The sequence below is a fragment of the Columba livia genome, chromosome 28, assembly GCF_036013475.1.
Source record: "Columba livia isolate bColLiv1 breed racing homer chromosome 28, bColLiv1.pat.W.v2, whole genome shotgun sequence".
Lineage (NCBI taxonomy): Eukaryota > Metazoa > Chordata > Aves > Columbiformes > Columbidae > Columba > Columba livia.
This window is the reverse complement of record NC_088629.1, coordinates 1,867,555-1,885,290: the sequence shown is the minus strand read 5'-3', so window position 1 is coordinate 1,885,290 and position 17,736 is coordinate 1,867,555. Positions and strand designations below refer to the sequence as shown.

At 57.4% G+C, this 17,736-nt stretch overlaps 1 protein-coding gene across 2 annotated transcripts; it reads left to right on the top strand.

Moving 5' to 3' along the window:
* Positions 1-182: 182 nt before the first annotated feature.
* Positions 183-17,705, top strand: SNX27 (sorting nexin 27). 2 transcript variants are annotated; one of them, XM_065043237.1, is made up of 13 exons: positions 183-498; positions 4,697-4,928; positions 5,404-5,596; positions 7,775-7,839; positions 8,147-8,251; positions 9,537-9,615; positions 10,235-10,398; positions 10,697-10,786; positions 12,608-12,757; positions 12,885-13,013; positions 13,168-13,227; positions 14,273-14,335; positions 15,874-17,705. In XM_065043237.1, the coding sequence occupies exons 1-13, from the start codon at positions 215-217 to the stop codon at positions 15,919-15,921; spliced, it is 1,662 nt and encodes a 553-aa protein (XP_064899309.1). In that variant the 5' UTR covers positions 183-214; the 3' UTR covers positions 15,922-17,705. The 2 variants fall into 2 exon arrangements, with proteins under 2 accessions (XP_064899309.1, XP_064899310.1); XM_065043238.1 differs by lacking the exon at positions 14,273-14,335 and having other exon boundaries at positions 184-498.
* Positions 17,706-17,736: the final 31 nt, after the last annotated feature.

The following is a 17,736-nucleotide window of genomic DNA, read 5'->3' as shown; positions in this document are numbered from 1 at the left end:
AAGGGCCCAGTGCTGCCCAGCTCGTATTTTCTGACACTTCGGAGTTACTGCCGCTCTTTCCGGACTACATTTCCCAGCATCCCCCGCGCCCGCGGGTGGTGCGAACGAGCAGGCTGGACTACATTTCCCGTCGTCCCCCGGGGCGGCAGGGGCCCTACGGTGGCCGGCGCGGCCTCGGTCCCGTGACGGGCCGGCCGGGCGCTTGCTCGCCAAGATGGCGGATGAGGAGGGCGAGTCGCTGCCGCGCTCGGCGGCGCTGCCGCAGCGGAACGGCGGCGGCGAGGGGGCCCCGGCGGGGCCGGGCGGCCCCCGCGTGGTCCGCATCGTCAAGTCGGAGTCCGGCTACGGCTTCAACGTCCGCGGCCAAGTGAGCGAGGGCGGGCAGCTGCGGAGCATCAACGGCGAGCTGTACGCGCCGCTGCAGCATGTCAGCGCCGTGCTGGGCGGAGGGGCCGCCGACCGAGCCGGGGTGCGCAAGGGGGACCGCATCCTGGAGGTGTGAGTACGGGGGGGCCGCCGCCCCGGGAGGGCTGGGCCTGGAGGGGGCGACTTGATGGGGTTTGGGGGGGGGGGCTGAGGCTGGGAGGGGTCGGGGGGTCCTCTCGGTGGGGATTTGGGGGGGACTGAGGGGGATGAGCCTCCCCTGGGGGGTCCTGAGGAGGGGCTGGGGTTGGGGGGGGCCTTAATGCGGTTTGGGGGGACCGAGGAGGGCTCCTTTATGGGTCTTGGGAGGACTGAGGGGGCTGAGCCTGGGAGAGGTCGGGGTGTCCCCTCGTGGGGATTTGGGGGGGACTGAGGGGGCTGAGCCTCCCCCGGGGGGTCCACTCGGTGGGGTTTGTGGAGGACTGAGGGGGCTGAGCCTCCCCCGGGGGTTCTTGAGGAGGGACTGGGGCTGGGGGGCCCCTCGTTGGGGTTTGGGGGGACACTGAGGGGGCTGAGCCTCCCCGGGGGGGTCCTGAGGAGGGGCTGGGGGGCCCCTCGTTGGGGTTTGGGGGGACTGAGGGGGCTGAGCCTCCCCGGGGGGGTCCTGAGGAGTGGTTCCTCTTTCCAGGGAGCTCTAGGGCAGCATCCTCCCCCTCGAGAGCTTTGGGGGCCGGGGGGTGGCACAGTCTCCCTCTCCTTAAAGCCCAGACACTCATGTTTTTAGGGGGTTCTTCAGGGGATTCCCCTCTTCATGGGGTGTGTGGGGGACTGAGGGGACCCCTCGTTGGGGATTTGGGGGGACACTGAGGGGGCTGAGCCTCCCCTGGGGGGTCCTGAGGAGGGGCTGGGGGTCCCCTTGTTGGGGATTTGGGGGGACACTGAGGGGGCTGAGCCTCCCCTGGGGGGTCCTGAGGAGGAGCTGGGGGTCCCCTCATTGGGGATTTGGGGGGACACTGAGGGGGCTGAGCCTCCCCTGGGGGGTCCTGAGGAGGAGCTGGGGGTCCCCTCATTGGGGTTTGGGGGGACACTGAGGGGGCTGAGCCTTGTGGGATGCTATGGGGGGCCAGCCTGGTTTCCCCGCCTTGGGGACGTGGTGGGGGGTTTGGGGGCTGGTTTGTTCCCCTCTCAGCGGGAGCTTTTGGGCCCCCCCAGGGGTTCCTGTGAGGAGATGCTCTGGGGACCCGTGATGTTGGGGGGGGGGGTCTGGTCTACTTTGCTCTCACTGATGATTCGGGGAGCCCTGGCCCCCCTCACTGGGGGATTTGGGGAGCCCTTAGGGGGGCACTGGGCTGTTATCATCCCGATTGAGGGTTCAAACCTCTTTCCAGGGATCTCTGGGGCAGCATCATCCCCCCCAAGAGCTTTGGGGGTCAGGGGGGGCACAGTCTCCATCTCCTTAAAGCCTGGACGCTCATATTTTTAGGGGATCACCCTCTTTATGGGATGTGGGGGGGACTGAGGAGATTCACCCCCCACCTTTGTTTTTGGGGGCACCCCTTGGCGTGAAGAGGCGAGCTGGTGGGGCAGGGGCGCTGCTGCAGGCACGGCTGGGCAGGGAGGGGGCAGAACCCCTATTTTGGGACAAAACGGGGTGATGTCTGAAGTCCTTGGCTTGTTTCCCCCCACCCCGTGCAGCTTTACAAAGGCAGCGGAGACAGGAACGCGACCGGCCGCTTGGTTTGAACTCCTCTCAGCCCCAGGAAACATCTTCCCATGGGGATGGTCCAGCCGGGTCAAAACTGATCATCCCCCCATAAAAACCTCATAAGAACCCCATAAAACCCCACGTTTCTGTGCTACCATACGTTCCATCTCCTCGAGGCTTTTCCTCAGCCTCCCGAGGTGTATTTTCCCCTTCATCTTATAGCTGGTTCTTCCCTCCCGATCCCGCCGTGTTTGTACTTCGTGCTGAGCTGGTTAAGTTCAATTACTTATTAATTACAGGGATTTGGCGGCAGCAGGAATGCTTCGCTGCCGGGCTCCGCGGGGTGTGAAGGACACCTGCCTATGTTTAGGTCTGGACTAGCCCTTGGCTACCACCATCCGCGTCTCTCCCCGGTGACCCAAATACTTTCCGCTTTGATTTATTGTATTTTCTTTGCAGAAGAACCATTCGGGGGGGGGGTGGCGGTGAATTCTGCACCTGGACCATCTACTCGAGACAACCGCGGTTATTGAGCGAGGGGAAATATTTAGCACCAGGGGGGGAAAACGCTTAAAACGCCGCGTTTTAAACCGGACGCTGGCGTTTGGTCCCGGCAAAAGGTGAGGAACCACCCTTTAGCCTATCAGCGGTGTTTGGAAGAATTAAGAGCTGCGGATAACGGTGTTAACGAAGGAGCAGGACCCACGTATCCCCCTCCGTGTGGATGGGGGTTTATCCACCGCTTTATCTCCTGTGAGAAACCACTTGGAGTTTGCCCGCGGATCTTCCTGCAGCTCCACCAGGTCGCCTCTTGCTTTTTTCTGCTATTACCTCTCGCTTTTCTTATCCCGGCTGCATAAATCAGCCCCAAAAACCTTCCGGGGCGACATGGAGCCAAGAAGACGCTCCTTCTTCCCCCCCCCCCCCCCCACCACCACCCCAGCTCTGTTAAAACCGACTCCCGCGCGTCGTTCTCAGCGCGGCTGCGAGTCGGAGCAGAAAACAATCAGAAAACAATAAAACGGGACTCCAGAAATAGCTCTGATTTCCCCTCCTTTCCGCAGCGGCGGGGGGGGCCCATCCGTCGGCACCGCCGGTGCCGGTTCCCCCGCCCGCGGCGGGTTCGGTGTCTGCGCCTCGTGTGCGGTGCCGTTTCGGGTGCTGATTTCCCGGCGGGGTTTTGGTTTTGCCTGCGAGCGCGTTCCCCGAAACCAAAGGGTTGTATTTGGGGTTGATTTCGAGTCCTGTCGCCTCGCACCCAGCTCAGACCTCTCGCTTTCCGCGGCTCCGTAATCTCCTTAGCTGGGGTGTTTCTGGGCGTCGAGGGCATTGGAGACAGACAATGAGAGCTAATTTAGCTCTTGATTATCACCCTGAATGACAATCATAACTAATCTTGACAGGGAAGAGCGTCTCACTCGCGGGGGAGCTCCTGCTAAACCGAGCAGATAAAGAAGGGGGTTGTTCTCGGTATTATCGATGCACGATGGGAAATGGGGGGGATGGGGGGGACACTGTACCCCCAGAGCAGAGGGTTGGTCTCCATCGCTTGTTCTTGCGTGGTCGAAACAAGTTTATACCCTGGATGGAAAAGCCCTCGATGGAACCAGCACCATCCTGACCCTCCTGTGTGAACAGGGTAAGAGGCGATTCCCTCCGGGGATCAAACTCTTCATCTCCTCTTGGTCTAAAGTCTGGTTTTAAGTGTCAACTCGGGACAGAAAAGCCGCTTCTGCTTTGGGAAAGTCTATAAAACAATAACTGATAGGAGATCATTCTTCTCTTCAACACACATTCACCCCAACCTTTCCACGCTGCCCCACGCTCGTTTTCAGAGCGTTTTACCCAAACTGGGGAGTGGATTCTCCCAGTTAAAGCTGGAGGTCTAAACTGGGACTAATCTGGGTCCCCTGGCTTCGCCAAATGGATCTTTCCTTCCTCGGGAGAACAGCGGTGGGGAATGAACCCCCGTGCGTTGGGTTTCCCATTAGATAAATGCTCCACTTTAACGCTTCTGCGGCGTATTTGGACGTGATGGGTTGGACTTGATGATCTCTGAGGTCTTTTCCAACCCAGTCGATTCTGTGATTTGCGCCTCAAAACGGGCGCGATGGCTGAAACCGCGGGGATTTAAACCTATTTCTGCTTCCTGCGCTCGCATAATGACGCAAAGGGGGATGATGGAGCTGAAGGGTCGTCCATGGCTGGAGCCGGAGCCAAACCCACCTCCAGGAAGCTTCTTGCATGCTTCCCCACATTGAATTTCCTCCTCGATGGGGCAGAGAGTTGGGAAATTTAGCGAAGTCTTTGCGGAAAATGAGTCACCCGGCGCTCAAATGGGAGAAGTGAAACGTTTCTCGGGGGTTTTGCTCGTTAGTGTTGGAACGACGGGGAATTTTGCTTCGTCCTCGGGCTCTCACCGCACACAATGACCATCGGGGATGTGGGAATGAGAGGTTTGGGGTTCTGGTGTGTTCAAGTGGGATTTGGGGGAATCTAGTGATTTGGGGCCACAGAGGATCGGGAGATGGGGTTTACTGTGCTCAAGTAACGTGGTCAGGGTTTTATTCCCCGATTGGGCGTTAAGTTTAATGTGAAACACCCAAGCTCACGCTTTCCCCTCCGCAGCAACGGGGTGAACGTGGAGGGAGCGACGCACAAGCAGGTGGTGGATCTGATCCGCGCCGGCGAGAAGGAGCTGATCCTGACGGTGCTTTCGGTGCCGCCGCACGAGGCCGACAGCCTGGACCCCGGCGACGACTCCCTGGGCCAGTCGTTCTACGACTACACGGAGAAGCAGGCGGTGCCCATCTCCATCCCCACCTACAAGCACGTGGAGCAGAACGGCGAGAAGTTCGTGGTTGGTATCGGTTTGCGGTTGGAACGGTAATTCCTTACCGGTTGCTTTGGGGAGCGTTTGATTGAGGTCGCTCTTCCTGAGCTTTGTTCTTCTTTATCTTTCCTTTTTATTAATGTATATGGAATAGCTCGATCTCTTGCAAAGTTTAAATAGGAAGTTATTATTTTATTCATATAAGCTTTCATATTTGTGCCTCCTATTTTACCCCAAGTGTTCAATACATCTGTGGCGAATGGAAAAGCAAAGGGAGCAGATGTCTCAGAGCAACTTCCCATCTCCAGAATCTCTTTTCCCTCCCATTTCCCTGTTCTTTTTAGGGGGAAATAGCTGTAAAAAGCCTCTTTCTCCTTTGGGTTTGCATTGACGCGAGGCTGGTGGCGTTTTCCTGCATAACACCCGAATAATTCCTAGAAATAGGGAATAAAAAGCTTTGGGGGGGCGTCTCCGCGCGCTGAGCGCCGTGTCCTCCCCGCAGGTTTACAACGTGTACATGGCGGGTCGCCAGCTCTGCTCCAAGCGCTACCGCGAGTTCGCCATCCTGCACCAGAACCTGAAACGGGAGTTTGCCAACTTCACCTTCCCGCGCCTGCCGGGGAAGTGGCCGTTCTCGCTGTCCGAGCAGCAACTGGACGCGCGGCGACGCGGCCTGGAGGAGTATCTGGAAAAAGGTACGAGAATGAGCGCTCGGGCACATCCAAATCCATCCGGCACATCCAAATCCATCCGGCACATCCAAATCCATCCGGCACATCCAAATCCACCGGCACATCCAGATCCATCCAGCACATCCAAATCCATCCAGCACATCCAAATCCACCCAGCACATCCAAATCCACCCAGCACATCCAAATCCATCCAGCACATCCAAATCCACCGGCACATCCAAATCCACCGGCACATCCAAATCCACCGGCACATCCAAATCCATCCGGCACATCCAAATCCACCCGGCACATCCAAATCCACCCGGCACATCCAAATCCACCGGCACATCCAAATCCACCCGGCACATCCAAATCCACCGGCACATCCAAATCCACCGGCACATCCAAATCCACCCGGCACATCCAAATCCACCCGGCACATCCAAATCCACCGGCACATCCAAATCCACCGGCACATCCAAATCCACCCGGCACATCCAAATCCACCCGGCACATCCAAATCCACCCGGCACATCCAAATCCACCGGCACATCCAAATCCACCCGGCACATCCAAATCCACCCAGCACATCCAAATCCACCGGCACATCCAAATCCACCGGCACATCCAAATCCAGCCGGCACATCCAAATCCAGCCGGCACGTCCAAATCCAGCCGGCACGTCCAAATCCACCGGCACGTCCAGATCCACCCGGCACGTCCAGATCCACCCGGCACGTCCAAATCCACCCGGCACATCCAAATCCACCCGGCACATCCAAATCCACCCGGCACATCCAAATCCACCCGGCACATCCAAATCCACCGGCACATCCAAATCCACCGGCACATCCAAATCCACCGGCACATCCAAATCCATCCGGCACATCCAAATCCACCCGGCACATCCAAATCCACCCGGCACATCCAAATCCACCCGGCACATCCAAATCCACCGGCACATCCAAATCCACCCGGCACATCCAAATCCACCGGCACATCCAAATCCACCGGCACATCCAAATCCACCGGCACATCCAAATCCAGCCGGCACATCCAAATCCAGCCGGCACATCCAAATCCAGCCGGCACGTCCAGATCCACCCGGCACGTCCAGATCCACCCGGCACGTCCAAATCCACCCGGCACATCCAAATCCACCCGGCACATCCAAATCCACCGGCACATCCAGATCCACCCGGCACATCCAGATCCACCCGGCACATCCAAATCCACCGGCACATCCAAATCCACCGGCACATCCAAATCCACCGGCACATCCAAATCCACCCAGCACATCCAAATCCACCCAGCACATCCAAATCCACCCAGCACATCCAAATCCACCCAGCACATCCAAATCCACCGGCACATCCAAATCCACCGGCACATCCAAATCCACCCGGCACATCCAAATCCACCAGCACATCCAAATCCATCCAGCACATCCAAATCCACCAGCACATCCCTCCACGAAACTCCCCAGGGGTTTTATTAGCGAGGGGGAGAAGCTACTTCGGAGCCAAATTGATCTCCCTCTTACCACTTTGGTTGTAAAATCCAGACTCGCCACGGATAAATAACGCGGCGCCATTCCAACAATATATATATAATTACTTAATGAGTTTTTTATATTGCTCAGCAGATGGAGGAGGGAATTTGGAGGGGGAAAGCCACATTCTAGGCCCTTTCTCAGCCGGGGACTCGGCTCGGGTAGCGCCGACCTGAGCCCTTTTTCTGGCTCTTTGTAACCAAAATTGTCACGCCTGCAGCGGGACTTTCCTTGGGGTTCAGTTTGGATGGTGGGAATGCAGATGCAACACCTTGGCGAAAAGATCTGACCCTTTTTGCAGCAGAGAGACCGTGGGTGCGTGGAAGGGGGAGACCCGTTGTGTCTTAAAAGCAACACAATCCAGTTCAGCTCCAAATCATCCCCCAAAACTGGCTTGAATTCACGAGTAGTTTCAGTCTCTCTGTTATAACTTGGGGGTTTTTTAGCGGCAAAAGCACTGTTTATTAAATTCTTACCCACTTTTAAGTGTGGTGTGAACCCCTCTCGGTGCGTTACTCAACGCGGCCGCTGGATCGTTGTCACCCCGAGACAACCCGGACAGGACTGAGAAGGCTTTTCCAGGCTTGCACAGCACAGTTGTCATTTCCATGTGGTTTTCGGGGCTCGCTGACCCCGCTTTCTACCCACAGTGTGTTCCATCCGTGTCATCGGCGAGAGCGACATCATGCAGGAGTTCCTGTCCGAGTCGGATGAGGTGGGTGCGTAAAGCTCTGCCCGGCAAACGCTCGGTAAAGCGGGGAGCGGAGCTGTTCCCTGCCAAAGCCTCGCGTGGTCGAGCAGAAAACCGCGGCAAGAATCCAAAAGCTCAACTCAAATCCAACCCCATCGTGGTTTGCGGCGCTTTGGTCCAGTTCCTGCCTCGGTGCAGAGCTCGTGTCTTCTCCTTCCTCTGGAATGGGATTCCTGAGGTTGGGTGGTTTAATTAGCCAGCGCAGGGTGATAAATAATCTGTAGATCTCATGGCTCGGTTCATACGACACTGATTTGTCCTCTCCATCCAGAACTACAACGGCGTCTCGGACGTGGAGCTCCGAGTAGCGTTACCGGACATAACCACGGTGACGGTCAGGGTCAAAAAGAACAGCACCACGGACCAGGTGTACCAGGTGAGCTGCTCCGCTTGCGCCTGCATTCGGACAATAACCACGACCCCGTGGGCACACACCGGCTTCTCTCTGCTCCCCGTGGGCGCCGGTGACACCGTGTCGCTGTCACAGAGACAGGGATGCTCGATAGCTCCAAGCGATGCTGCGTTTTCACTCGCGGGCCGGAGTCATCGCCGAATTAATCTTCCTTGATAACATCTACGAGGCGGGTTGTGTGTTGCGGCCGAGCTGGATCCAAGAGCGGCTGCGGCGTGATGAATGTTGAGGGCGGTGACACTTTTGGGGACTCCGGCCAGGTTTGCGAGTGGAAAATGAAGCGGAAAATGAAGGACAACTGACTCGAGGAAACGTCGAGCTGTCGATGAATTAGGAGAAATAAGATGATGAGGGGGTGGAGGCTCTTTTTGAAAGGGGAACTAGAAATGGTCATGTTTTCCATGGGCTGGTGACTACTTGGGAGAATGTAGAGTTTTGCATCTGGATAGGAACAAGCCCAGGTTCCAGTGTAAGTTGGGAATGAGCTGTTGGAGCAGTGAAAAGGGAGCTGGGGGTCCTGGGGACAGCAGGGTGACCATGAGCCAGCACTGGGCCCTTGTGGCCAGGAAGCCAGTGGGACCTGGGGTGGGTTAGAAGGGGGTGGTCAGTAGGTCAGAGAGGTTCTCCTGCCCCTCTGCTCTGCCCTGGGGAGACCACACCTGGAATCTTGTGTCCAGCTGTGGCCCCTCAGTTCCAGCAGGACAGGGAACTGCTGGAGAGAGTCCAGCGCAGCCACCAAGATGCTGGAGGGAGTGGAGCATCTCCCGTGTGAGGAAAGGCTGAGGGAGCTGGGGCTCTGGAGCTGGACAAGAGGAGCCTGAGGGGGGACTCATTGCTGGGTATCAAGATGGAAAGGGGCAGTGTCAGGAGGATGGAGCCAGGCTCTTCTGGTGACAACCAGGGACAGGACAAGGGGCAATGGGTGCAAACTGCAACACAGGAGGTTCCGCTGGAAGATGAGAAGCAACTTGTTGGGGTGAGGGTGGCAGAGCCTGGCCCAGGCTGCCCAGGGGGTTGTGGAGTCTCCTTCTGTGCAGACATTCCAACCCGCCTGGACACCTTCCTGTGTAACCTCATCTGGGTGTTCCTGCTCCGGGGGGATTGCACTGGATGAGCTTTCCAGGGCCCTCCAACCCCTGACACTGGGATCCTGTGAATAACCCACACGGAGCTGGTTTTACCCCGCGGGGCACAGGGAGCTGCACCTCCCACCTTCCTCTCCCCCATTTCCCCTTCTCTTGCTCCTCAGGCTGTGGCTGCGAAAGTCGGGATGGACAGTATTACCGCAAACTACTTCGCCTTGTTCGAAGTGATCAACCACTCCTTCGGTAAGCCCGTTAATCCCCCTGGTGCCGACGAGCGGGGCAGTTCTGGTGTGAGCACAGCTCTCACCTTGGGGTTTTATCTCTCCTCGCACAACCAGGAGCCCCGGGGAGGTATCGGGTGGGCACGGTCGTTTAGCTTTCCATTTCTTAAGCGTTTCAAGGTTTTGAGCTGGGTTTTCAGCCAAGCGGGTGTCTCATTCCCAGCCGGGCACCTTCATCTCTGCATTGTCACCCCTGTGTCACCCGTCCTGCTGCTCCAGCAGACTGGCCTGTGTAGGAAGAGGTTTCTTAGGCTGTTCGTCCCGCTCACCAGATTCTGGCTGAACCACCGGGCTGATTTTTAGCTTCTTGTCGCCCTCTTAAAACGAGTTATCTCACAGACTCCAGACTAATGGGAGCTCTTAATTAGCTCCTCGTTCCTGTGAGCTCCAACTGCTGGGAAGTTAAAGCTCCAGCGAACCTTGTGCTTGTGTTTTCTGGACGCTCGCTGTGAACACCCACATTTCCTCCTGTCTCATTGCACCCCGTGTAATCGCTCTGGAGACCAGAAGCTCAGAGGCGCGGATCGCGGGGCGGTTCGTGCAGCCAACGCCGCGCTCACCGCCCTCTCCGCTCCTTCCAGTGCGCAAACTGGCGCCCAACGAATTCCCCCACAAACTCTACGTGCAGAACTACACCTCGGCGGTGCCGGGGACGTGCCTGACCATTCGGAAGTGGCTCTTCACGACGGAGGAGGAGGTGCTTCTCAACGACAACGACCTGGCGGTCACCTACTTCTTCCATCAGGTGGGTGCCCCAGAGCTGTGGCGTTTGCCTGGAGGTGACGCGAGGCAGAACCCGCTCCCGGAACCGCTCCAGGCGGTTTTTTGCTGGAGGCAAAAGCGGGATAACAGGTACCAGCATCTCCAGATCCATCCTTTTCCCAGGGGGTGTTCTTCCCAAATCCTCCTGGACACCCTGTGCTCCACAAGCAGGAGTCACCCCATGGCCTGACCATCCCCTGGGGACACTAGTCACCTTTTGGGCTTTAAATTTGGTGGCACAGGTGAAGCCTCGTGACTCGATTCTCATTTTTCACACCCAGGCTGTGGATGATGTCAAGAAAGGCTACATCAAAGCCGAGGAGAAGTCCTACCAGCTGCAGAAGCTGTGCGAGCAGAGGAAGATGGTGATGGTGAGTTCTGCCCGTCCTGTTCACAGAGCCGCGGCTGGAGAGGGGACACGTGGGGAACCTGTGAGGGTTCCAGGGCAGGTTGGACGGGGATGGAGCAGCCCAAGGTGTCCCCGCCACGGCTGGAAAGGTGTCAGGTCCAGAGAGGTTCTCCTGCCCCTCTGCTCTGCCCTGGGGAGACCACACCTGGAATATTGTGTCCAGTTGTGGCCCCTCAGTTCCAGCAGGACAGGGAACTGCTGGAGAGAGTCCAGCGCAGCCACCAAGATGCTGGAGGGAGTGGAGCATCTCCCGTGTGAGGAAAGGCTGAGGGAGCTGGGGCTCTGGAGCTGGACAAGAGGAGCCTGAGGGGGGACTCATTCCTGGGGATCAAGATGGAAAGGGGCAGTGTCAGGAGGATGGAGCCAGGCTCTTCTGGTGACAACCAGGGACAGGACAAGGGGCAATGGGTGCAAACTGCAACACAGGAGGTTCCGCTGGAAGATGAGAAGCAACTTGTTGGGGTGAGGGTGGCAGAGCCTGGCCCAGGCTGCCCAGGGGGTTGTGGAGTCTCCTTCTGTGCAGACATTCCAACCCGCCTGGACACCTTCCTGTGTAACCTCATCTGGGTGTTCCTGCTCCATGGGGGGATTGCACTGGATGAGCTTTCCAGGGCCCTTCAACCCCTCACATTCTGGGGTTCTGTGATCTCCAGAGATCCCTCGCAACCCAACCCAGTTCCTCCCCTCGCTCCTCAGCAGAACGGCCGCTCGTCCTTGGCAAGATCCCCCGTTGACTCAGCTCCAGACGAGGCAGCGGTTAAACCGTGTGGGTTATTGCTGGTGTTGAAAGGTGCGGTGGAGCAACCCTGCACCCGCAGCCCTGTTTCTTCTCTGCAATCCCGAGGCAAAGGTCTCATTCCACCTCCGTGACGGCGGCTTTGGCCCAGCCAACGGGGAAAAGCATCCTGTCGAGCTGCTGCCCCCTCGCCGCCTTAATTTCTGTTTAATTTTTGACCATTCTTCCCAGCTTGCAAACCCCGTGTCTGATCTCAGGGGGGGTTTTCTGCCTCTTATCGCTCGGGGGCTCGGCAGGACCGGGCGAACCTGCCCGGGGAGGGATGGGGATGCCCTGGGCGCCTCTGCCAGACACCGGCTTGGCTCCGACATCAAACAGTAGAAGAATCTGCCTTGTAAATGAGTTCCTGCGTTGCTCGGGGCTGCGGGTGCTGGGGAAGGCGCTGCCCTTGTCCTGACACCACCGGCTGCTCTCCAAGAGCCTTGGGGTCCCTTCCCAGCTCGCTCGGGACTGTCCCCAAAGCTGCGGTGGCTCCGAGGGGGACCCGCTGCCCTGGGCTGGACCCTGGAAGGCTCACCAGGAATACCGAGAGAAGGTTAATTATTACCTGATGATAAGGATCGGTAAATAGACGCTTCCTCCTGTGGGTTATCTTGTGGCTCTTTTGTTCCCACTCCTCTCACCCTGATGGCCAAGTGAAGATGTGGATCTTTGCAAAGGGATATCTTAGCATATAGTATCCTAGCATATAAATCTACATATATATATGTATACACACACACATGCACCAGGGCCCTGGTCCAGCAGGTCACGAAGACATCGTGTGTGTCCCAAAGAGCCTGGGAACTCAAAGCCCTTCGTCCTCCAAACAGCCAAAATCCCTCTTTGGGCCTTTTCCTGACGGTGCAGAGCTGGGGTTTGGTTTCTTTCAGAGGGGGCTGCGGTAAAACTGGGGGTTTCCAAGGGGGTGATTAGCACCAGTGTAATTAGCAGTGAGAGGTGATGTCGGTTCTGTCCCTGCGAGCTCCCGGCGCTTTCTCCCCGCAGTATTTAAACATGTTACGGACGTGCGAGGGCTACAACGAGATCATCTTCCCCCACTGCTCCTGCGACTCGCGGCGGAAGGGCCACGTCATCACCGCCATCAGCATCAAGCACTTTAAACTCCACGCCTGCACCGAGGAGGGACAGCTGGAGGTAAGGGACGTCATCGGGGGGCTCGCGATGACACCGAGTGGGATCGGAGGGGTTTTGGCCGCGGTTGGGGTGTGTTTCTACCTCCAGCCTCCTCTCCCGGCTTCACCGGTGCCTCCTCTTCCTCCAGAACCAGGTTATCGCCTTCGAATGGGACGAAATGCAGCGGTGGGACACGGACGAGGAGGGCATGGCCTTTTGTTTCGAGTACGCCCGAGGCGAGAAGAAACCCCGATGGGTTAAAATCTTCACCCCTTATGTAAGTACCCCCATCCTCCGCAGAGGAAAAAGCCCCAAACCTGCTTGTTTTCCCCCAAGAAAGCAGAAGAGCAGCCTGTGCGGCGGCTTTGGGAGCAGACCCAGGGGCTGGTGACCAGCAGGAGGAGCTAAGCGCATCCGCTTTCTCTTTGCAGTTCAACTACATGCACGAGTGCTTCGAACGGGTCTTCTGCGAGCTCAAGTGGAGGAAGGAGGTAAGAACCCGCCACCACGGCCAAACGGCTCCGTCTTTGTGGTGTCTCTGCCTGGCAGCTCGGGGGAGCGATGCCGGAGCTTGGGGAGCGATGCCGGAGCTTGGGGAGCGATGCCGGGGCTTGGGGAGCGATGCCAGGGCTTGGGGAGCGATGCCGGGGCTTGGGGAGCGATGCCGGGGCTTGGGGAGCGATGCCGGAGCTTGGGGAGCGATGCCGGAGCTTGGGGAGCGATGCCGGAGCTTGGGGAGCGATGCCAGGGCTTGGGGAGCAATGCCAGGGCTTGGGGAACAGCTGGGCGGAGGGTGTTTGGTATTTGGAGCTCACGGCACCAGGCGATTCCCCCGAGTGGGATGAGGCAGATGGCAAAACCTCCATGAAGACGGCGCAGGCTGCAGAATGGCTCATGAGATCCCACAGTGCAAAGCGGCTGAGAAACCCGGGAGGTTTTGGGGGTGTTTGAGCTGAATCTCAACCTGCTCGGGCGTCTCCCATCGCTTGGACGCGAGCGTGGACATGAGTCCCCCTTGCACTTCACTTGGATTGTGGGGAACAGGCAGAAAACAAGTGGATCAAATGTGTGTGTTCAGCTCGCTCGGCCGGTTTGCTGCCCCATCGCCATCCCGGAGCCGTTCTCGCCATCGCGGGGTCGGAGACGAGCGCCCTCGGACGCCGGATCCCCTCTCATCGCGCTCGGTGTGTGATACCAACCCTGCTCGCTGTGCCAACGGCTTCTCTGGATTTGGGTCCCCCAAACGGGGCTGGAACGCGGCAAATCTGGGAACGGTGATCCAGGAGAACCCTCCTCCTAAATGGGAATGAAACCTCGTTGTGTCCGTGCCCGGAGGGTTTGGATGCGCTGGGATCCAGGGCCGGGACCGCGGCCGCACCGGAGGACGTTACCAACAGGACCGAAGAGGATAAACCCACCCGAATTTTCCAGAAAATGGGAATCTTCTCCCCGCAGGACACCCCCGTCCCTCCCAACAACAACTCGTTGCGCCTCTCGTTTTAATTTCTACCCTTTTTATTCTTTTCCCTTGTCAAGGTGGAGGAGGAGGCGGCAGACAAGGCTAACGAGAACTGCGGTAAAGACAGTTTGCGCAGCGAGGTAACCGGGCTGAACGCAACCGCTGCTTTTCGAGGACCGAAGGCTCCGTCCCGCACGCTCGTGGCGTCTGGTTTTCACTTTATTTAAGCAGTTTCTATTTATTTAAGCCGTTTCTGGACATTTTTTCTCCTCCTGAAACGACTGCTCTCCTCGGTCATTGATTACCCCGTAACTCATGGCGTTGAGTTTGACCAAGCGCATCTTTACAATGTGATGCAATTAGAGACGTAAATGCGATGTACAAATGGCTTGAAAAAGATGTAGAACGATATATCCTGCATGGGGATGAAATCTACGCTCTGCAAAACAAGAACCACAAGGAGCAACTTTGCGGCTCAACAAAGACCTTTAGGGACTGAGGAACGGGGAGCAAAGTGGCACCTTCAAAATGCTCCTGCCCGGCCAGGATTTAAAACTAAACACTTAAATTGCTTCAGGATGTCGCGGGAAGCATCACTACTTGGATACACGACGTCGCTTTGTGGTATATTCACCAAAAATGATCGCGGAGGGTTGGGAAAAGCTGGTGCCTCCCACTGCAAATCAACCTTTCCCTTCGCACGGGTGTTGGAAAGAGCTACAGGTCGAGTGGCACAAGGGAACCGCGGTTGTGCCGCGAACGCCGTGGACCCCACGGTGTGGTTGGTCTCGCCGAGGAAGCGTCGGGCATCAACAGGAACAGAAAGCGGTAGCAGACGGCGTGGGCCGCGGTGCCCGCGCAGGAAGGAGCCGTGACGGCGCGGGGGCGTGGGAGCTTCCCCTGCCCAACCCGCTTGGCGCGGTAACGCCGAAAACACCCGCCGGGAGGTTGTTTGTGCGGAGTCACGCCGGTGTCACCGCTTCCCGCCGTGTTTGATGTCGCTACAAAGGGGACGCCGCGAGGGAGCCGCTCGTGCTGAGATTTTGGGTGGAGAAGCCCCTGGAGATCGAGTCCAACCATCACAGCACTAAACGCGTCCCTGAGAACCTCATGTCCGTCTGTCCAGCCCTCCAGGGATGGTGACTCCAGCACTGCCCTGGGCAGCCTGTTCCAACGCCCCACAGCCCTTTGGGGAGAAATCACCCCCAATGACCAACCTCAACCATCCCTGGCGCAACCGCGCTTGGCCGGAGCTCCCGCGGCCCTTGCCCGGCGTCGCCGCTTCCCGCAGCTCCGGTGTCGCCATAACCGGCAACCAGGGACTTTGCTTCTCCTCCTCCCCCAGCACCGACACTCCCGGCGCTTCCCCACCGCGGAAACTGATGGGTTTTGTTCTCTCCACCCAAAATACTTGGGGACACGTGTCCCCCGAATGCTGTCCGGCCTGTCCCCTCTTTATTTGTCGGTCCCATCAGCAGCTGGGGCAGCGGCTCCGTTTTGGGGTGAATCACGGGGGTTTCGGGGCCGGGGGATCGGTACCATGGGGGGGGTCGGTTCATCCGCTTCATGGTGGGACCAGGAGTGCCCCCAGTTGTCCTGGACTATTATATTGAGGTTGGGGACAATGACCCCCGCCCAGATACCATATTTAACACCCTTTTATTCTCCTCTTTTCCAGAACATTTTCCAGCTGGTCAGATCACAGCAAAGGGACGCGGCCACTTAGTGGAACGGAACAACACCCCCCCCCCTAATTAACACAGCTCTGTCATTGTATTAAAGCCCTGAAACTAAATATTATTATTAATAATAATCCCATTTGTGAGCGTCCTGTCGAAAGCACCGAGGAGCCGCTTTCCCCCCCCGTTCCAGCGCTTGGACTGAGCTCTTTTGTACCATTGGAACCGGAACGTCGCGCTTTGCGCTGGTCAAACGTATATTGTACGTATGTAAAAAATACCCCCCCCAAAATACCCCCCCACCAATCAGAGTCCAAGATACACAAACTTCATTTAATTCCAACCCGCCGGCAGCGCCTTTTTCACCTTTTTATTTAACAAACCTGGCTCCTCCCAGCACAATATGGGGTGTTTTTTATTAAAAATAAAATAACTTCGGAATAAAAAAGGCGAAAGGAAAAAAGAAATAAAAAAAGGAGAAGAGAAAAGAAGACAAAGGGGAAAAAAAAACGGTGGAAACAAATTAAAAATAAAGGAGAAAAAAAGAAAAATGGAGAAAAAAGGGGAAAAAAGCGTCGCTGCCGGAAAGGCCTCTGGGCGCAGGTTTCAGCCCTTGGGTTGTTATTGCCACCCCCCCCCCCCCCGCGATGTTTTGCTTCGATTTGGGGTGATTTCATAGATTTTGGGGACATCTGGACCCCCCCACGCTGGGGGGAAGTGTCCCCAGGGGGCCCAGAGGGGAAATTGGGGTGAAAAAGGGGGTTTTTTGCTGCTTCGGGGGTAGTTTTTGCAGAGGAAAAAGGTGATTTAAATAGCTGGGGAAGGGGGCGCCGTGTGTCCCCATCACCCTGTGTGCCCCCCATGTGTCATCACCCTATGTCCCCATCACCCCATGACCCCCCATGTGTCATCACCCTGTGTCCCCCCCATGTGTCGTCACCCCATGACCCCCCGTGTGTCATCACCCCATGTGTCCCCCCCATGTGTCATTGCCCCATGTGTCCCCCCATGTATCATGATCCCATGTCTCATCACCCCATGTCCCCATCACCCTGTGGCCCACCCCATGTGCTCCCCATGTGTCATCACCCCATGTCCCCATCACCCCATGTCCCCCCATGTGTCATCACCCCGTGTCCCCATCACCCCATGTCCCCCCCATGTGTCCTCACCCCGTGGCCCCATCACCCCGTGGCCCCATCACCCCATGTCCCCCCATGTGTCATCACCCCATGTCCCCATCACCCCATGTCCCCCCATGTGTCATCATCCCGTGTCCCCATCACCCCGTGTCCCCCCCCATGTGTCCTCACCCCGTGGCCCCATCACCCCATGTCCCCCCCCTGTGTCGTCACCCCATGACCCCCCGTGTGTCATCACCCCATGTGTCCCCCCCATGTGTCATCACCCCATGTCCCCCCCATGTGTCATCACCCCGTGGCCCCATCACCCTGTGTCCCCATTACCCGTGTCCCCCCAATGTGTCATCACCCCGTGTGTCCCCCATGTGTCATCACCCCCTGTCCCCATCACCCCATGCCCCCCCATGTGTCATCACCCCATGTCACCCCCCCCAACCTTCATGGGATTTTGGGGTGAAACCCTTTTATTTTGGGGCAAAATCCCCCTGTTATGCAGCTCCCAGAGCCTTTTACAGCGGGGGGGTGGAATTAATTAGCACCACACTAATTGGCTTTATTAAAAAATCCCCCCCCCCGAGCTGCTCCCAGTGGTTCGTTCCTCGGTCTCTAACTCACCGGCTGTTTGGTAAAGTCACTTAGTGTAATTAATTGTAACATATTCTTTTAAATAAATTGATTTATTGATGAAAGTGCCGTGTCCTTCACCCCCCCCCCAAATTC